Below are 21,973 nucleotides of genomic sequence, written 5' to 3'. Positions count from 1 at the left end.
AACGTCAGTTGATATTACATATTAGCTCAAGTGAATATGTAGTATTTGAGTAGCAGGTGTGCATGATTGAAGGAGTTGCAACCCTCTTTTGATGCCTCACCAATCGGCAATCACCTTTGTGGTTTATCAGGTTTAATGAAAAGAAATGAAACTGGGTGTAGTTCAGAAAACTTGTACAAAATTGGGTGTTGGGTGTTCCCTGGAAATAAAGTTATATCCAGTATTAACAGATTCATAATTGGCTGTATGTTTTATTGTGGAATATTCTGCTTGTTCTCTGAGTTTTCTGGCTTTTGGCGACAAAGAATGTCTAATGTCTTCTTTTGGTTTTGATTCCATGCTTGATAAAGTTTTGTTTTATTAACGTAATTTAACTCAACATTAAATGTTACCTGTTTTATCATTCCTGACCTTTTTTAAGTGCAGATGGGTATTTTTTTACCTGCTTATCCTTGGTCATGGGTCGGAACCTGGGTTGGATGGGTTTCATCTTCACCTGGAATATAGCCGGAATAATATATGTATAGAGAATGCCAGGTATACATTGAATGCCTGGTTGCTGTTTGCTGATGTTGTCCTGATTATATTGGAGGACAATGTGTCATGCAAACAAATGTGTGTTTGGGAATTTTGTAATTGAAGTATTAAGTTACTCATTGTGCCTTCACACTTTCGCTCTTTGTAGAGCCTCTCATGCAGCAATCAACAAGCGGCGTCTTCAAGGTGCTCAGGGAAGTGAAGTAGCTTGGGAAGACAAACAATTGCCAATTTCTTCCGGCCAACACAGCAGTGAACCATATCGTAACAATTATGCTCAATATAAGAAGCCTCTAACAGAGCTGACAGAGAACCCAAGTGGTGGCAGAAAACCGGGAAATTCTCCAAGTGCTGGTTGTGAAAATTATACGTGCCTACAGAATGGAAAATACAGAAATGTGTATGAGTTAGCTCTTTTTGAAGATGTTCTTCCGTATGCCAATCAGGATATTGATTCTGCTCAAATAAGTCATTCCATTTTGCCAAAAGTAGCGATGAAGAGAGTGAATTCTGATGATGCTTTGAATGAATTTTTAGGCCGGGGTTTTAACCAGCATATTTTTAGTCTAAATAAAAATTACAAGGGAATAAAATTCCGAAAATCCAGGGAAAATTTGGAAATTCGTAGAAGGCATTCTAGTGTGGGGGGTTACTTATCTGGAGATGAGTTCTCGTGTTATTCTAGGAGAACTATGTGGAGAAAATATTCCAACTGTCAAGTCAACCTGAATAGTCCTAATGGGGAAATTGTCAAAAATGCTGACTTCCTGAATGACTTAGTTGGTTATGATGAAGATAAGGACCTTATTCAAGAAAAGCGCATTTGTAGGAGTGGTATTGGAGATATTTCACTAATGAAAGATGAGCTACACAATAATGAATCCAAATTTTTTGATGAACATTCCATCCCTAGTAAATATTTATTTGTTAATGAAAGCAAACTTTTTGTCCGAGGTGATTTTGCCTCGCACATGTCTGCTAGTGATTGTGATTATTTTAACAAAGTAAATAGTTTTGGAGAAGATTTATGCGGCACAGGCATTAGGACTTTGGGAATGTGTAGGCCTAGGTTTTCTGTCAATGAAATGAAAGAAGGTACTTCTTTAGGAAATTGGTCAAATTTCTCAGATATGAGCAGTTGTTTTTCTGTCGTAGGTCAGCACATGAATTGTGATGTTCCATTAAATATAATGACGAATGTTTACTCATCGTCTTGGACTGACAGGGAAGTTTTGAAAAGTGTAAGCATAACAAAGTCTTTGGGAGAGTTAAAAATGTCTCCCATTTACCAAAGTCATGGTGGTGCTATTTTGTCCAGAAAATCAAGTGATGATTGGCCAGTTCATGAGTGGCCACATCGAAGATGTTTGCCAAAAATTCCTCAGATTTGGAAAGAAGAAGTATACGTTCCAATTCCTCAAGCAGGTAGTAAGAAAGCTGACAGTGGAGTAGAGTCTTGCACATCGGAAGCCACAGCAGCAGCCAATGAGAGGTGAGCTCACTCTCATATGTGTCAACCTTGGCTCATTGAAGGGCCAACTTTCGTTTTGGTGGGTGGATATTTGTTGAAGCTGTTTGCATTTATCATTTAGGAATGGCTTATAGATGTAGATATGTACTTTCATCTGCACCCATCTCTTTGACCATTTTAGAGATCAATGGATATAGCCTCTGGTGATGTGTGCCATGAGTTAGGAGATTCAGCATCTCATGCATGAATTTTGGTCTATGTTTTGGGTAGAGGTTTTTTTTTGGCTGTATATGAATGGAAGTAGTTATTTTTTTTTCTCTCTTGAAAGAATTACAGTTTTAGATATTCTCCTCTGCACTCTTAAAACTCCTGAGTATTAGGTACTTCTAAGATGTTAGTATTTTAAGTCATTTTATTTATAATCACTACTTCTCTCTTATATGGTTGATGTTAACCTAATTAGAATTGCAGCAGTCGATATAATAGAATTACTTATACTCTGGACACACAAACTTAACTGTATTAAAGAATTATCTATAATGGTTATGTTATTGTATTTTTTGCAGTCTTAGAAAAGGCTATCAGTGTTTTTCAATCATTATTTTATATCATGGTATCCATATTTTGGAGTTTGTAAAAGCCAGCCCACTGAAGATCCCTATAGAAATACTGAATCACTGGTACATAGTACAGATACCAATGTGATGCCTTATTAAATACATTATGGCCTTATTATTATTGTATAAAGATGGCAAAAACTAAACTTTATCTTATAATGTAGGCAAAAAGCAGAGGAAAAGGCGTAATCATAGCTTGTCTGGATAAAATAACTTGGCAAAATTTGCCTTAGAATAAAAATCCTGTTTGATATTTCTAGAAGAATTTCAAGTTCCTCCCTTGTGGTATTATGTATTCCTTATCTTGCTTGGCAAGCCGTGTTGACTTGAGTAATCCTTCATTAATGAGGCTTTTGTTAAAAGACCATCATAATTTAAAATAAACATTGCTATATTGATAGGCATAGTAATTTTACATTGTCTTGTAATTGATGTTGTTGGAAGATTTTTTTTGATATTTCTTAAGATAGTGAGATAATTTTGTGTGCTGGTTGACTTGGTCAGGATTGGGACATAATGAATGGCAATCATTTGAAAAGGCCAGGTTAATCTATAGGGAAATGCGATTGAAGATTCCCTGAAAATTTTGTAACTTCATAAAATCAGCTTTGTATAAGTGATGCGTAGAATCTCTAGTCCATGGACTTGATAGAATTTTGAATCCATAGATTCATTAGAATTTGATCGATTCTTCCAATATTTGCCTCATCTCAGCTTGAATAAATGGGGAAAATCCCTAGTTAATGGATTTGGTCAAATTTATTTTTAAGCCATTCGATTTAATCTTCCCTGTCTCACTAGTGCTCTTTTTATTGTTAGAATTTATTGTGGGCATGACTTCAAGACACCAGTTGATTAAATTTGTGCATGTTGAATTTAAATTATTTCACTCACTCACTTAACACGTTGGCCGCCATGATGTTTTTAGTAGATATGTCCTCTGACGCCATTAGTGTTTTTCATTCCGTTAAATATTCCCGGATCATTAAACATTATATGTGTTTTTGTACTTTACTTTAAAATAAATATTTATATTCTGATGCCACAACGGTCATGGCCCATACGTTAGCAAGAGATTCCGGTCACTCCGGCGTCAGAAATCCACTTTGAAACAGTCGCTCGGAGGCGGGTCAGGCATGGCGTGACGGGAGCCAATCGACTCTGGTCATTATGACCAGCATGGTGGTCAATGTGTTAATGACCCAACCTGGAGATTGGTATGGTTTATTTCATTTGTTTATGCCACCTTAATGTACTTTTAAAACTGAAGTTGCTGATTGTGATGTTTTTGTGGTTAACAAAGGAAATTAACTCTCCTCCTAAATCTTCAGCATCAAAGTCAGTGAAGTCTTAGTTTGACTGTAAAACAATTCTATGATCAACTTAGTAATCACTCATGTAGGTAATACCCATTTCTTCTTTCTTTGTAAATGTTTTGCCAGCGTTTGATTCATTTGTTCATATTTTTTGGTATTTCTCCTTGGTTGGACCTGGTTCATGTGGAATTACGTCATCGTTAAAATATTGAAGTATTGTTTCTTAATGCATTCATTCCATTTAGCTTATTAACTAATACAAATTTGTCATTTGTGTAAGGTCTACCTTATCTAATACTGGAAACCCATGTTGGACTGAGGTAAAGTTCATTCTGGTTGAAAATGAATGGTCTGATATGAGGGGAGGCATACTGAAACATCACTCTCTGGGCAATGTTCCAGAACTCTGATAGTGATAGCAATGGCCTTGAATATATTCAATCATGGTATCATGATCAGAGCTTGAAAGAAACATTGGTAAGAATTAACTATTTGCAAAGGTACCTTCTCCAATGACCAAATGTCCTCCAGTTTCTGGATTTATTCTTTCTTGTTTTTTTTATTGGATGGCTGTTCTGCTGGTTAGTCAGCATCTTCACTCATGTCATGTCAGACCTGAGGAAGCTATGTTCTGCTGAAACCATTATGTAATGGATGGAACGATTTCGGGATAATCTGGAAACAAAGATGTCGTTTTTGATAGAATTTGGAAAAGTATACATGTCATTATCATTGAAGAATCATATTTTTCAGGATAGTTCTAGGTTTTGTTAAATTTTCAGGAGTGGTGGTTTCTCTAGCATTTTCAGTTTTGTGGCGAACTATTATGAGGGAAAATATGTCATTATGGAGGACAAAATTGAGAATTTGATTCTTCTAAAGTATATACTAATCATCAGAATCCTTATGGAAATATCATATCTTTCAATTTAAAGCAGTTTATTCCTAATGCTGGGTTTAATACATTATATAGTTGGCTTATAAGAAGTTCAGCATCAATGTGGGTATTAGACATAGGGACTTGCATGGGTATCTTCATAGTTCTCTTCAGCAAGGCATTCTGTCTAATTGATTTTGCACTCTTTGGAGGTATTCGGCATGAATTTTGCGCACTTTTTCTGCTTTCTTTTGATACAGTATTGCATGCACAATACCTTTTCTGTGAATGAAAGATTAGAAAATAAAGTAGGAATTTTTGCTCTAGGTTATTTTTTTTATCCTCAATACAAAGCAAAGTACAATTTTCCTTTTGAAGTCAGAATAGTGTCTCAATGATACTCTTTGATGCACTATTTCAGTTCATGGCCGATGTTTTTAATTTAGGTGGATAATATTTGTAGATTATTTTGTATGACTTGGAAATTTTGGAATGGCTTACTGACTTGAGATGCTTATATTGCATTGAAGAAAAATTGTTTTGCTCATATTTATTTCAAATTTTTCCCATAGTGAGGACCCCAAGGCAGTAGGTAATGAAGAACCTGAAGACAATGGGAGAACAGAACAATCAAAAGGTAATTTTACACTATCCTTAATGTTTTGTGGTTTTTATATGCCAATAATTTATCTTGAGCTGCAAGGAATGAAATGAGATGCCTAATGCTACCAAAATTTACTTTTGGAAACTGCTCATTAAGAATCGGTGTGGTATGTTGGCTTGGATTGTGGTATTGCATCTTTTAGTTCAGGATTACAATTACAGCATACTCCCGAATATCCAGGGTAATGGTGGGGAGAGGCAGCACGAATAATCGGAAAAAAAGAATAATCCAAACTTTTATTTGAATATCATGTAATTCTTATAATTCATATTAATCAAACGATTAAATATTATTTATGCACATCTTCTGTTGTTTTATACTGCTTTCTGGAATCATTAAGAACTTTCTTTTACTGACCGCGATCTTTTTATTGGTGAAAACGTTATTGTACTCGCATTCCTACTCCTCAGTGTGATACCTGGTTTCCGAAAACCAATCATTCATGGCTGGAAGATGCTGGCATGAATGCTTCAAAATCACTGTATGACGTCGGAAACTACACTGTCAGGCACCACGCCATGTAGTCGCGTCTCACACAAGTAGTCCAGGATGTAACTGGTGCGGGATGTGGATCCTTGATCACTGAGCGCAATCCTGCACCGGGATGCTAGGAAAACAGGAACACGGAGCTCGCGTGAAGGCGACGGCTGCGCAATCATGCCATTGTGCAGCTGCGGTTATAGGAAACCAGGACTAATGGAAAATTGTCTATGCAGGCGAGTGCCCGACTATGACTCATGCTATCTCTACTTCCACTCCTTCACTGCCTTCACTTCTACTATTCCCTTTCTCTCCAGTTTGACCTTGACTCGTCGCAGCATAAACTTGCCCGAGTGCGACAAAATCTCCAGTTCCCTTGTGCTGTATTCAACCGCATGCGAGACCACGGCAATAATTGCGAATTTGCAAAATGTTGAAATTGCGAATTTGAAAATAGAAATGCAATGAAAATTTTTTTATAACATTTTTCCTTCTTTGCGATTGGTTAAACATTGAAAATAAATCAAGAGTTTTATCCGCTGCTGATCATCACCAGCACTGCTAGAGCACGCGTCCAAGTAGACTTGAAACATTCCTTGTGAGCAAGTAAATAAAATGATTCCATTTCACGAAGGGAATTCTAATAGAAATAATAAGTTCAGTGTAGCATAGCATTATAATGCAAATATCCTGGTGCTTTTGCGTCATTTTTATTTTTTTTAAAGATAGCGGAAAACATCGAGAAAGTGAAAAACTCATGCACGGAAAAGCCGCAACACGGACAAACAGCAGCTGGATAATCGGGAGTCTGCTGTACTATGTTTTTGGATATGTTTCAATATAAATCCTATTCCTACTGAGGTTATCTTTGGTGCTTAGTGCTCTCCTATTAGCATCCTAGTGCTTCCAGCTTAGCTTCTAGTACTGTTCCTCCCTTAACCCTTTGAGTGCGGATGGCATAGCATTGATGCCCAGCGTAGGTCCTGCCAACGGGCGGGTGGCATCACATTGATGCCACGCCGGCCTATGTCCTTCAATCGCTTCCTACGCTCCTCCGCTCTGTTCTCTCTACTCTCAAGATGGTTTCCCGCACGCGCAATGGATTAGGCTGCCTGGATATGCCTTCCGTTTTTGAAAAAAAGTTCATATTTGTCGAGTAATTTTTTAAAACATTTATGGAGTACTTTTCAATTTGTAATATTTTTCGCCATCACAAAAAAAATTAAATGTGATATTTTCTTTACAATTCTGAATATTTGTACTAAATGTAGCCACATTTGAAGGTTATTATTTTCGTTTTACTCCTATTAAAATTTTTGCAAACAATATTTAGACATAATCTTCCTTCCATCTCATCAACGAAAAATATTTTCGTATTTCAAAATACGGTCACTTTATAAACGCTAAACACAGTTGAATAATCTGTTGCTGTTTTTATTATTGTTTAAACTTAATATTTACATAATGCCGTTATAACTTATTACATTATTCCATAATATATTTGCAACTCATTTTCTGAACGATCCTTTCAATACATTAGTTACGGAAAAAGAAATTGATTTTTTCTCATTTATTTCGTATGAGTTTGTTAAAGTTACTAGGTGGGAATAATTATGACCACCAATTCGTTATTCACGGGAAATAATTAAGGTTCTAGGAAAACTTTTATATTTTTTTTCATTTTGAATGAGAAATTAGAATTGGGGAAATCCTCGGGGAAAAAATGATCGAATTTCGGGGCTCGAATAAAAAGAGTCGTTTTACGTCACCGCGGAATAGACTACAAGTCGCTCTGAGTCCCCTGTTATCTCTATTTTTAGAAGCATTTTTGCCATTCTTATTAGAAATGCATGCAAGTATTCTGTTGTGTGCATGCCATGGAGAAGGGCAGCTCTTCCTTCTCAGTTTTTGTGACTCTCGCCATTAGTACAGTCTCTCTTTCGGACATCTTTCGATTGCGTGCATTTTCACTCCTCTATAGAGATTTTATTTTTTCTAATATTACCGTATGGCCTTTTTCTATTGGACATTTCAGTATTTACATATATGTATTTAGCCACTTAGTGGAATATGGGAGAAACCTTTTTTTTTAATTTTATTCCTATTTTCAAACCCCAAGGACCGTTTATGTATCAGCCTTTGGTGAAATAGGCTTAGAATATCTCCTCGCAATAAAACTACCTCTGGCACAATTTACTCAAGTGTATACATGGAACACTGCATTGGGTCTTCACCGCGAAGGTTTTTTTTAGCTTTGAAGCAATATACATATTTCACTTTGACCAAATAGAGCTATTATAATCAGAAAAGAAAGTCAGCAAAATTTATATGCTGTGTTTGAACCTTTTCAGAATTATTAGTTAATTTTTGCAGCATTAACGCAAAATAAAATGTCAAAAAGATAAAATAACTTTCATATGTTTGCATGCAAATCTAAGTTACTAGTAAATTTAAAAATTTAGAAATGTAAAAATTAAAATTCGAAAACTTTAATTTACCCAAAATATAATGCAGGGATAGTGGATGACATCTGAAAAAATAATTATCTTATTTATAATTCAATTCCGCCACCATTTCAGAAATTATTTCATGCTTCTTAGGTGCTACGTAAAAATATGTTGTCCGTCGTTCTTTATGTTTGTGTAACGGGTTGCATAAGTATCCGGAGCATATATCACATGGGTGCGGATGGCATCACTGTGATGCCATTAACAAATTGTTTAATAAATACTCAAATGAATATAAAAATCCTTTTTTTATTGAAATTGTATTCATATTTTCAAAAAACAAAGTGAATGCAGTGAAAAAAAATTCTCCGCCAATGTGAAACAACTCTGAGAAAATGCTACGCAATGAAAGGGTTAACCTTGTGACACAGTTGGTGGCCAGTATATCATCTGTGGGTGTGTAGCATGGGTAAAAGTATATCTTATCTTCCACATCCCTCTTTACCAGTTTCATATATATTTTCTTCGAGGTCTTCCTGTTACATTATTGCCATCTACTTCCCTATCGTCCCTCGACGATCGTCTTCATCAGGCCATCATATCTCAGGATATGGCTGATCAGGTTTTTTTGTCTTCTTATCAATGTTTTCATGAGGCTACTCATCTCTCTCAATTTTCTTAGGACTCCCTCAATACTTACTCAGGTGATCCGTTTCAGGTAAGTTGACGAACTACATCAAATTTGCAGAAAAGAGTAGTGAACAGATATCGTTCTACGTGGGGAACCGAAAATGATCATGGGGAAAAATCTGAAAATGAACGTTTAGCATGCTTTGCGCAATTCTAATATTCGATGCATTCCAAATTTGAGATATTTGAATATTCGAGGTATGATTTAATATTCTAGTTAGAGAAATCTGTCATTCGACCCATTTCTAATTTAAACATTTAAACGCGCAATATTGCTTTGACACACTCCATTTCCACAGCAATTGATCACTTTAAATTTCTCTTCTAGGTTTATGCTTTTTTGTGATAGCTTCTTGATTTTTCTACCCGTATTCCTGATTTTTGTCATTGTTCTCTTGGTTTGTACTCCGTATGGCTCAATCGAAATCACCTACTGCTGGGCAACTGCTGCACTGTATTCCTGCGATGCATAGGGCCTACGACTGCTGGGAGGGAATGAAGCCATTGTGTTTGAGACTCTCTAGCGGACCCTTCTACGTGTTGATGCTATTCATATGGAACTCCAGCACCGCTCCATTTCTCCCCCGTGAATACCGATGGCCTTGAAGGCTTGAGGTGTAGACCCTGTACGTTGAAGTCAATAAGCCCAATAACCTATTATGGCAAAAATTAGTCTCAAACAGTATTGCTTTCAAAAATCTCATTTCCACTAGCTCCACGCTTAATTAATGATCTAAATTCACTAATGTCATTCCTTTAAGGAGGTGAGATAAATGACTTAGGTAGGCCGGCTATCTGGACCGCATGACGAGTAATGCTTTTGGCCATTGCATAACAATGGATTTCGATTAATATATGAACAAAAAAGAAGATTTGAGGCAAGCATTGCTATCAATTTGCATAGCATGATAGCAATTTCGTGTTTACATAGCACAAGTTCACATTTTATCAAGAGAGCGTTAAAGGTATTTGATAACGCTACACAGTGTTGGGATGCTTCCCTGAGGAACGAATTTGCATTATATCGACATTGTGCTAGGCGAGGAATGGGTGTACCATGGGTGAAGGCAGAAATCTAAGTCTCCATTGCATTTTTCCAACTATTTTCTTTGTTAAAATGTTTAAATAACCTTATAAATACGCTGTGTTTGGTCTCATTCTTTTTCAAATGACGTGCACATTACTAATATTTCAATCTAATAAAATAATAATACCAATTGCCGAAAGTCATTGTTAGACACCTTTTGGGCTATTATGTGACTCATGCTGCAGTTGACCTCCAGAAATGGGGAACTTTGAAGGGGGTAAGATGAAAAAGGTCAGCGGGCAAGAAAGGGGGAGGCATGAAGAAGGTTTCTTTTGTTCTCGTGTATCTTGATATTTTCTTTCAAAGCTAAGGTCTTCCTAATACAATCCATGCGTGGGCTGGAATCTTTTAATTAATTTTGGAGAAAAGGAAACCTTAGAGGGGGGAGGCTAGAGCTGACTGGGGGGTGAGGGTAGCGGATTTTGGAAATGCGCTTATGTTACTATCCCACGGCATTGAGCTTCTCCCTATGGAAGTTTCATCTGGTGGGGAAGATTCAAACTATGTGCCTGTCGTTAATAGCCGTTAATGACACATTGTATGTATTTCGTCTAATTTTCATCAAACTGCAGATCCAGGAAAATTGTGCATCGGGAGCGGGACCGCTATTATTCGACGTTAGTAATCGAGCTATGATTTACTATTCGAATTCGATATTCGAGTTCGTGAAATCTGGTATTCCACCCATCTCTAATTTTTAATGATTCTTCGTTTTTATGTTGTTGTTAATTATGGATTTTAATGATGTTTTTGATCAAATGATTTCATTAAATTTAAAATAAAAAGTTGATTTAAAAAATGTATTTGGTATATACCTGTTTATTTATATATTCATCAAGTGAAATAGATGTATGACATATATGTAATATGCTTTGTGCAATTCTAGTATTCGAGGTATTTGAAAATTGAGATATTCGAGTATTCGAGCTATGATTTACTATTAGAATTTGATATTCGAGTTTGAGAAATCTGCTATTTGACCCATCTGTAATTCAAATGCAGGAATTCAGGTGATTTTGTGTCAGATTAATATTTTTATAAAGATCGCAGAAAATATGAACTGAGTGAGAATTGTTCACGGATATACTGCAGCCGGATAATCAGGAGTCTGCTGTACACAAATGCAATGAAGGTGGGATTGCTCTTTTCCATTCTCTTCCCTATGAGTAGCCTAACGGCCAATGCTGCTTCTCTTATGCCTCTTGCTTTTCTATAATTCGAATTGGTCCTCATCTCATTGGTCAGGTACTCCTCTGCCCTTCATTACATCTTCTGTAAATGATCCTTGTCAGTATCTTAGACACGCGTTGTCAGGCTTACTGTCCTAAAATGTTCACAGTTCTCCACTATTTTTCATTTTAATCTGGATCATGATGTGCCTCTTGAAGTTGTTTGATATTTCCCCACATGAGTGCATTTCCATTATTATTTTATACAGCATGTTCTAGGTCTTTTCTCCTTCACTTTTGATTAGCTCTTTTGACTTTGCACTTTGTGAGTTAATTTCAGTTATTACTACTACTAACACTCGCTTGGCTTTATTTTTCACAATATTCCTTGCTGCATTTTTCCACAATCCCTCTATTGGACTGCTTTTCCATTGAGATAAGGTCAGGGGAATAAAAAATTGGACATTGAAAATTTGAAATTGATGTGAAATCTGAAATAGATTGTGTATTCTGACTGATAGTGAGTAGATATATACTGCGATAGATAAGAGTGTTTGTAGACTGAGATAGATTGGTGTAAAACCTTAAAGGAGATAGTTTTTTGTGTGAAGAGTGTTTTTTATGAGGAGAGTGGATGACTTGCTGCAAAAGAAGGATTGGAATGTTATGTTATTTGTATGGATATTATCATCATACTGAGGAGGGATGATCATAGGTGGGTCTCAGAGAAACCCTAACTATATCCTGTATTCCATTTCTCAGGAAGCTCCAGCTGAACTCGCTAGTCCTCTCATTCTTAATGAAAGAGTGAACCTTTCTATTCATTATCTATTTGATGTGTATGGATGGAAAAAGTGCTTTCAGCCTCCAATTTAGCTTTTGCAGCAATGTTTGGTAATATACCAGTTTTTTTCAATTATGGTTTGCCTGTAAGGATACACAATTATGGACTTTTAGGATGGCATTGACCTGTAAAAGTAATTAATGCTGGATTTCAATTTATTTCCTCATGTATAGCACATGTGACCAATGAATTATTGGTCACAATATAGGCCACATAGGGTGAGATATGAATAATTCTGTGCATATCATTTATTGAAAACAAGCAGGCCACCTAGTGTTGCTTGGGAAGGATAGTTCCCAGAAAAGTGGGTAACTTGGAATTAGTGGTCATGTATCAGGAATTTTGTTTCCTCTTTGAGTGTGTCAAGAGTGTGCCTAGCTGGCAGGTTATCCAACTGCAGAAGTTATATGATGTGATGTAACAAACACTAATGAGAAAACACTGCAAAGGATGTGTCAAACACAACCAAAAGAAGTATAATTGGGTTCAAGAGCATGAGATGCACCGATGTTCCAACTTTGGTCGCAATCCGTGCAGCTGTATGGAAATGCATAGTGGACATACAAACAGTTTTTCCTCTTTTATATGTTTAGATAAACCCAGCATTGATAACTTAAGTGATTGTTTGTGTGATTTCTTAAATTTTTAAGTTGAATTACTACAAATTGCCATAGTTTCTTAATTTCTTTCATGTGGCATTATATTTTCAGACTTACCTGTGGCGCCTGAATCCATGTGTGAGAATAAGGTGGACAAGAGTGAAGAGAGTGACGAGCCAAATGAAGCCAGAGCTTCCCACCTTCCCCTCCGTGTCTCCCTCTTTCCATATGTCCCTCCATATATTCAATTTGCCAAGCATGATGAAAAAGGTTTGTTTTCTTCGCAACTTCATACATTCTTGCTCTGATTTACAAACTAAATGGTGACTGTAATGGAATAGACTGGTTTTGATACTAAGGGGGCATCCATGCGGCCATCCACGTGAGGCATTTTTGGGGGAGGGGGTTAAGCAGATTCTCACCTAATCTCAGGTAGGGGAGAGGAGGGGTTCTGGCAGGTACCAAATAATTCTTTTTCTGCTAGAAACGGTGTAAATTGTGATTCTGTACTATCATCATAGTAATCTCATGTACTAGTCTCAATTAATCTTAGATAAAAAATAATAATTGTTTTTTAATACAACGCAATGAAGCATAAATCAACATATTAACCCTGAAAATATGCATTTTGGACAATCACTTGTGCGATTAAAGTGATGGAGTTGAGCCAATTCTCATGATATCTCTGTAAGGGGGGGTCCAAAAATAGCCTAAATCACCTCACATAATTAATGGCACCCCTTAACCCTTTCGAGAAGGTGGAGTTTTCCTCTTAGCATGACTGCTGTACTGAGCTGCAAGAGACTTATTTCCCCTGGTATGGAGCATTTTTGCAAGACATTCGTTAATAAGGGTCTTGCGGATAATCAAAAGCTTTCAGCTCGAACCTTTTTCGACCTCTCCCAGCAGGGACTCTGCATTATCTTGGGATCCTAGAGTAGTTGTTCTCCCTCCTTTCCGGGATTATGACCCTACCTGCAGCATTGGTTCGCGGTCAACTTATGGATTGCGTATATGTATTTGTCATATGGATAATTGTTGCTTGCGCGTAAATTGTAGACTTTGAATTGAATTCCATTGTGAGCATTGTCAAATTTTAAATGAAGTTCTTATGTCAATATTAATGCATTTAATGCAGCAACAATTTCCATGTTGATGTTTATTCAGAACTTGAGTTATAAGTTAATATTAATCATAGAAATTCGTTTAAAAATTGTAAACGCTGCTCAGATGACAAAGAATTCAATTCTTATTTCTTGAGAAAAGAAGAAATATTAATTTCGAAACATGACTGGATAAACAATTGTATGACTGTGGTCCCTTACCGCTAAGAGGGGTAATATAAGATGAGGGGTCCGGGTACCTGCTCCTGGATTTCAAGGGTAAAGCCTAAAACCTGCAATGTTGGGTCCCGAAACAAAGATGTCTTACACCCCCGACCGTCATAAAAGGGGGAGAGCTAGTAAACATATATATTCGGCATTTATTCATTTGCGAAAGAAAATCTCCAACGAAAATACGCGGCTTTCGTCTACTGGGTCAAGAAACGTCCACATGTAAATTTTCATCTTCAGTAGGGAAAAGGTTAATGAGTGGCTCATTTGGTTTGTACACTTAGGTGAAGGCACTTGAAGAGTCAACTCTTGATTATCCCCGCTGATGAGTGCACATTTAGTCATGGACACTAGAAAAATGAGAATAACTGGGAAGTATTGGAAATGCAGTTATGATATCAGTATATTCCTTAAGTTTTTATTCACAAGTTCTTTTTCTCCTTTCCATTCCTGACCTAGTTTAAATAGTAATAAACTGCGTACAATTGAACCAATAATATCAACTTAGCCCTCTTCTATCAGAAAAAACAGGGTGAAGGAGATAGCTATTACTTAGTTGGAGGTAGGGCACTCTGCTCTAATATGCGTCTACCTATTTTACCAAAAAATACCGGCTCACTGTGAAAATTTCATATTGATTATTTTGTTTTTGTATTTAAATTTAGTGATGATCGCAATAAATGTTTTCTTTGAGCTAGAAAAATTAGGTAATAGATATTGGCCAGCAGCTTTTGACTGAAGGCACAAAATGGTTCAATTCTGATCAAGTATTTAAGTATATGCTGCATAAGTGATAGCTTGTCTGCCGAAGTATCTGTCAATGGTTAGGTGCTCAAGACAAGTATAGTCAATAGGAAACCTCATGAAGTTAAAATTTTATATTTTCAGCAAATGCAGTGACAAAAGATGATACAGGAAAGTCAGCTGACATAAAATGATACAAATTCTTTTATTTCAGGTCCTCCCATCCACGAAGACATAAAAAGCATTGCAAAATGGAAGCTAGGGAAGTTTACTCCATCAGTTGTTCAACTTATTATTAAAAATACTGGTTTTGATTTAGTTCGCCGTAAGTATTGCAAATTTTGAAAATTAGATGAATTATAATTAAGCTCCCTAAAGTGAAAATTAGTCATCAACCTTTCTTTTTCAGATTGCGATGAATTCGTTGGCTCATGGGCCAAAAACCTTTCTCCATCTGGCTTTTCCCACGTAAAGGAGTCTCAAAAAATCAATCACATTCCAGGAGGTTTCTACATAGGGAGAAAAGATAGTCTATGCAATAACTTGAAGAAAATGAAAAATGTGTATGGAGCAGCTGAGTGAGTGTTAAGTTGTTTTGCTAATTCTTGAATTTCATGACTTTGTGGTTGTGTAGGCTCCTGTAAATAGTGTCTCATCAAGTCTGTACATAGAAATCCCTTAAATATGCTGTCTGAAAACCAAAATGACCATGAATGCTTAAAAACGTTGATTCATGGCTAGTCTGTTGGGAAATACTTTGGTCATGGCAGAGGTCATGTTTAATACTTTTGCGTTTCTATTATGGTTTATTTTGACTCAGAAATTGTCTTGAGTAGTATTTGTTCTGTTGAATGGAATATTCTGTACTTGTCCTTCAGTCTATTGTTCTATTTATGTGCTATTTTTTTTATTTTTGAAGGTATTATTTTGTGCCTGAGACGTACGTACTTCCTGGAGACATATATTTTTTAAAACAGGAATGGAATGAAGCAGAAGAAAAGAAGGAGTCAACTAAATGGATAGTGAAACCTGTAAGTAGTTTTTTAGTCTCCTTTTCAGTAATTTTATCTACATTATCTCTTGAAAGCTAGCAAAAGACTTGCTGACTGTTTTCTTATAAAAGAAATAATATCAGCATTCATATGTCAGGTTTAAGAATGTACACCAATGCCTCACTTAGTGCAAGGGAGCCTTTGGGGTCCTTGGGGTCTATGGGCTAACTGAATTTACCTTATTTGAGATCATTTTAACTTTGGGAAGATATGCATTCCTGGTGGCATAGATGTTGGGAATCGAAATCCTATAAACCATATATAATCCTTTTAATAGCCTTAGAAAACCTTATTTATATAAATTTTTATAGTTTAAAATATCTTTAAAGGTAATAGGCAAGCATTCAAAGACTTTTTTCATGTTATTAAAACTTTGTACTTACTTTTGAAATTCCCTCCTTATGTGCGGGTGGGCACATAAGGAGGGAATTTCAAAAAAATTTCATCTAGGAAAAAATGCATGCATCTCAGGGGTTCATAATGCATTGCCGACAGTGGAAGAATTTTCACACCAGTATAAAAACAATTCTTGTGTCACCCATCCCTTTTGTTTCTCATCCAAATGACAGGCAAATGCTTCTTTGAATACCATTTTATTGCTCGCAGAGTTAGTGAATGATAAATCATAACTGACTTGAATTTGAAGTCTCCTGAGGCATTAGCACCAAGCAGCCACGTGAAATGATCGTTAAATTCCATGAAACCTGACACACGTTTTTAATGCCCTGAAAATAAATGAACGAGATTGCATTTTCTTCAAAATCAATCCCATCTCGTTGACATTAAAAAATAATTTCTTGTCATCTGTGCTGTTAGGCTGAGTAAAATTTCATGACCTATTTTTAAGTTAATTTTTCTATTTTTTCCTTTTACTATTAAAGCCTGCTGGAGCACGTGGAAGTGGAGTTGCTGTAATCCACAGTTGGGGCCAAATTCCTCATAGCAAACCCATTGTAGTACAAAAATACATTGCCAATCCCTACCTCATTGACAGTACGAAATTTGACCTGCGAGTGTATGTATTGATTACGAGTGTTCATCCATTAAGATTGTATGTTTATGAAGAGGGTTTAGTTCGATTTGCTTCAGGTGGGTAGTATTCTTGTTTTTGTGGTGCATAATCTCTAATTAATTCTTAAATAGAAGTACTAAAATTAGTTGTTCTTTTTTATTTCAGATGTGTACAGTCCAGACACAAGCACACTCTCTGATAAATATGTGCATTTAACAAACTATTCTGTAAACAAAAAAAGTTCAAGGTACATGGCAAACCAAGATCCTTCAGCTTGCCAGGGGCATAAATGGTTTGTATCATTTGTACTTGCAAATGTCTTGTGATTTTCTTATTTTTTTATTCTCTTTAAAAATTCTGGATTTTTTATGCAGCAGAGAGTAATACTTAATCTGTATAATCATGTATTGAAATGAAACTCAAATGAAACATCCCAGAATAGTTCAGAGTTATCTTAGCGAGTGAGCGATCCATGTAATGCCTTGTTTGGGGGATTATGTCTGATATGAAATTTGTGTATGAAATCAGGGATCTCTCATTTTAGGGGGATCCCACTCTCGTTATTTTTTAACATGTCAATTTCTGCATGTTTCAATTTTGTCTATGTTAGTGTTTATTACATGCTTAAAATTAATTCATATTTAATAACCACACCTTTTAGTAATGAAAGTTTATTGTGAAATTTTAAGCTGGACATTAGCTAGTTCATTGCTATTTACGTTGTTATTTATTGATTTTTTTATTTTCCACAGGACCCTTAGCAGTTTATGGAGCTTTTTAAGGGAAAAGAATATTAATGTTGATGGCTTATGGGAGAAAATAGTGGACATTGCCATCAAAACATTTCTTAGTGGAGAAAGTGCTATCTCCAGGTGTTCAAATACTTGCCTTAGCTCAAACTACCCAGCATATGAATTATTTGGACTGGATATTATATTAGATGATGAGCTGAAGCCATGGCTGTTAGAGGTGAGCTATATTTGTATCATCTATTAGGAAATAAGATAAGACAAGTCATATTCCATTGCCAAGGCAAAGAACGATCTTGTGATTCTTTATTAACTGTTTTTGTACAATGAAACTGTAAGAGGTTGGACAGAGGGTGCAAATGGATGAAAAGTAGAATTTGAATGTCTAAAAGTGTTTCTGACAAAATTTTATTGCATTGAGTTGTGACTTATTTGTGTGGAAACATGGGAAATAATGCATCAGACATTTGTCACAGTTGTATTTGCTATTCTTTATGGCTTGAACAGTTTTAATGGTGTCATCACAAAAGGGAAATAATTGTGTGGTGAAAAATGTTAGCATAATGCAGTTCTAGAGTTCAGTTTTCTCAGTTCAAGCATGCTTCTAATGTAGCGGTGGTAGGGTGGTAGGGCAATCATTTCTCATTTCATTATTTTAACTGTCTTTGCCCTGCTCTCATTATTGTGTTCCATTTTAATGTGGCTAAGATGGGACTGCATTCTTTCAGGCTTTCAAAATGATTACTAATTTCCCATTAATTGGATGCATGTTAGTGAAACCAAGTGACCTAGAAACAAGTGACAAGTACTTCTGATTAAAAATTATGAATTCATGCATCAAAATAAATGCACAAGTGTAGTCAACTCTCGATTATCCAGCTCCCGATCATTCGGTTTGCAGATTATAAGGGCTGTTTTCTCCCCATATCATATGTCAACAATCCTAGGATTGGTTTGACGCAGCTCTCCATTCTGCTCTCCTATCCTTTAGTCTTTTCATATTGACGTGACAAACTGCAAGTTATTAAAAAAAATTACCCACAATGTAGGATTATGGAAGAAGTTCATTTGAATTTTTATGTTCAGCTCAAGTAAATATTAGCGGAAGTACCTTGGTATGCTACAACTTTTCTGAATTTTACTCCACATTACAGTAGACTCGCATTGATTCAAACAGCGTTATTGCGAAGTTCTCGTTATTATGAAGAAAATCGTTCATCCCAACGAAGAGACCAATCTAAAGTAAAAGAACCTTTATTATGAAATTATGAACCTCAGTCTGGGTCCTAGTGGTTACAAAGTGAAATTTTATTACAAAGTTCCACTAATAAGCAACGGCATTTAGGTGGATATACACTATGCTAAGTTTTCATAATTGCGCCACGTTTAAGCTTCTTGTGTGCTGTGCCCAAGAGCATCAATTAAGGTTCTTCCTTCAGTATGCACGCAATATAATAAGCTTAATGTCTATGGAATCATGGTGACCCACTCTTAGCCACACGTAAATTGGACTTTCAGTTAGTCCTTTTCCTATGTTATTTGATTCAAGAATTTTCCGAGATACAGGCATTCAAAAATTTCAAATTTCGAAATTGGAACCTTTTGATTTGGCCGATGCGACGTGGTGTGGCGTAGAGGAACTCGCACTTTGGGCATAATCTGAACAAAGTATCATTGAATCCGGTGTGAAGTTAGTAACTGTTCAGCATTTCGCCTGTTCTTCCTTACTGTGGAGAGCAATTTTTTTCGGCTCAGGCTGCACGCCCAGCTAGATCAATTCATCACAATCGTGAGTTAGCACTCAATTGTGATGCAGTGTTGCATTCTGCAGGATAACCGTACTCCTCGATGCCTTGCAGACAGTCTGGCTGGCAAGAGTTGTCCCATGACAGTACAAAAGGAGGGGTGGAAAATCCTGTGCCAACATGGTTTGCAGCCAATCGCTGTTCCCCAAACACACCTCACACCATCGCTTAGTCGTACAACATCATATGCATATGTAGCACCGAAATGAGCCTGAACCACCAAAACAAGCCCTTTCTATGAATTTTACATGATCCTGCTACCATCTGTAGGTCACTGAGCGAAATGAAAAAAAGAGAGAAGCTTAGACTGGAACTGGCATGAACATGACACGATCATTGCAGTCCCGTTCGATGCACAAAAGTAATCGGAATTGACCCGGGGAAATTTTTAATCGAACCCGCATGATCGTGTGGGGTTGGGTGGAAAGGGCTAAAGCAATGAAAACTTATTGATGTTGACCTAATCGCCTGATGTTAACAATAGGCGCCGTATTTCTTTCCCATACCTCACCCCACTTTATTCAGCAGGCACCCAAGGTCCTCATGGATTGGCTGACTTTTTAACGGCCTGGTGATCCAATCTGTTGGTGTAACTATTACTAAAGTTGTGAGTGGGTATTGTTATATCATTGGTGTGGCAAGTTTTCAAAATGACTATAGGTTTAACGTTCTGTTTGCTCTCCTGATGAATATGACAGTAATGCAGAAGAAAATTGTGCTTCATATTGCTGAGAAACTAGAAATGATTCCAATGAAGGAAGGAAGAGAGACTGGACCAAAATTAGTCAATGAATATGATGTGCAATTGTAAATGGTTCAGTACTTAATCTTGAATAAATAAGTGATTGAGGCATAATAACGGAAAAGTTTTTACTTCCTTATGTAATGGTAATAATTGAACAAATGGATCAAAGAGTTACCACGGGGAAGAAAAGAATACAGGAAGACTATGAGAGATTTTGGGGAGAAAAAACAAGGGTTCATTTTACTATTGAAAAAGTGTTACAGCAGACTTCAGTTGACGTTGGTTAGTGCTAAGTAATTAATCATTACTTTTTGTTTTAGGTAAACATATCACCATCCTTGAATACAGCGTCCAAGTTGGATATGAGTGTTAAGGGTCCAATGATGAGTGAATTATTAAATTTAGTCGGATACCACCTACCTCCTTCAAATCAAATTTCTGTGTCTTGTAGGGTAAGTTTATTAATAATTCTTCTAGTTCATAGTCATACTTAACTGTAATATTATGGTGAATTACTTAAAACAAGGAAAGGTAAAAATGATGAAGAGAGTAATTATGGATGAATTTTTTCATCGTCATTGCTTGTTTGTTGTTAAAATTGGCAAAAAGTTTCTTAGAAGGTAAATTCACTTTGTTGGATACAGATGCCTTCAAAGTCTCCACGGTACTGTGGTAAAGTGAAAATAACATGGCAGGGGCAGTTGAAATCCCTTAATGCAAGTCATGAAACATGAGACCCTCGATATGAGATAATCATCTACTTCAGTAGAATGGTTAGGGTGACATTCAGGGGTTGGCAACCTTTTCGTGACAGCCAGTTCAAATTGGCTTATAGCTGGCTACATTGTTATTTTGGCAAAGATATGTGGGCCACAAATACTATCATTTTCCCATGATTATACTTTGAAATTGTTGTCAATCCACTTCAGTAATGCTCACATTATGGGTTAAGTAAGTATTCTAAGTATATAACTAATGATGAGATATAGTTATGCAAATCACATGAAATATTTGGCTTAGGGGGCCGTGTGCGGGCCACGGGCTGCTGAACCCTGATGTACTTCACATGCACTGCATTTGTTTATTTTCTGTTTGGAAGAAGTATACCCAGAGACAGTTGTGTATAATTTCTAACCTGGAAAAATCATCTTCCCTAGTTTGATTTTGTCTTAGTAGGCTTCTTGGCATCCTTCCCTTCTGTTTTTTTTTTTGAGTAATTCTACACCATACTACTGGTACATGCCACGATTAACTTCTCTAGGCACTGGATTAAATACTCTTATGTATTTACAGAGAAAATTAATCAAGCAGCTAATGGGTGCTCAATTAAACGAGGAAGCTGAAGGCAGTGGATCGTATCCAGGTCTTGTTTTTGATAAACGGATATACACCAAAGCCCTATCATCTGAAGAAAAGAGGAAGCAGTTAATGTACACTGAAATGTATTCCAATCAAATGAAGGTGAGTGAAGTGAAAGTATCAGGATAATTAACTTCATCAAATCATTAACTAAATTGACTTCATGGCATGAAAAGCATTGAAATTCTTATTTTGATTTTGCATCTAGCTTATAATCTTATGCAGCTAGGCTGAAAATGAAGTGAGAAAAGTAATTTTTCTTTTTTATTGGAGACTGTGTTGTTTTTATTTAGATAAAATGTTTTTAAGTTTGGTTTTGAGTTAAATATTTATCATTGAGATGTGAGATATCACATGTGAGATGTGTTGAATTTC

At 36.3% G+C, this 21,973-nt stretch overlaps 1 protein-coding gene across 10 annotated transcripts in view; it reads left to right on the top strand.

The window, feature by feature from the left end:
• Positions 1–21,973, top strand: part of LOC124171690 (tubulin monoglutamylase TTLL4-like) — a 59,435-nt gene that overhangs the window by 12,151 nt on the left and 25,311 nt on the right. For 9 of the 10 annotated variants that reach the window (XM_046550940.1, XM_046550936.1, XM_046550937.1 and 6 more), the window contains 11 exons: positions 686–2,029; positions 5,391–5,455; positions 12,910–13,068; positions 15,091–15,201; positions 15,286–15,454; positions 15,796–15,907; positions 16,810–17,017; positions 17,106–17,232; positions 17,693–17,909; positions 20,560–20,691; positions 21,533–21,700. In XM_046550940.1, coding sequence (XP_046406896.1) covers positions 686–2,029; positions 5,391–5,455; positions 12,910–13,068; positions 15,091–15,201; positions 15,286–15,454; positions 15,796–15,907; positions 16,810–17,017; positions 17,106–17,232; positions 17,693–17,909; positions 20,560–20,691; positions 21,533–21,700 — 2,812 coding nt within the window. The remainder of the gene's footprint in view (positions 1–685; positions 2,030–5,390; positions 5,456–12,909; positions 13,069–15,090; positions 15,202–15,285; positions 15,455–15,795; positions 15,908–16,809; positions 17,018–17,105; positions 17,233–17,692; positions 17,910–20,559; positions 20,692–21,532; positions 21,701–21,973) is intronic. The other variant, XM_046550943.1, reaches the window with a different exon arrangement.

The sequence above is a fragment of the Ischnura elegans genome, chromosome X (assembly GCF_921293095.1).
Source record: "Ischnura elegans chromosome X, ioIscEleg1.1, whole genome shotgun sequence".
In the NCBI taxonomy this organism is placed as follows: Eukaryota; Metazoa; Arthropoda; class Insecta; order Odonata; family Coenagrionidae; genus Ischnura; species Ischnura elegans.
Note: the sequence above shows the minus strand (reverse complement) of the source record. Positions and strands in the feature narration are given on the sequence as shown.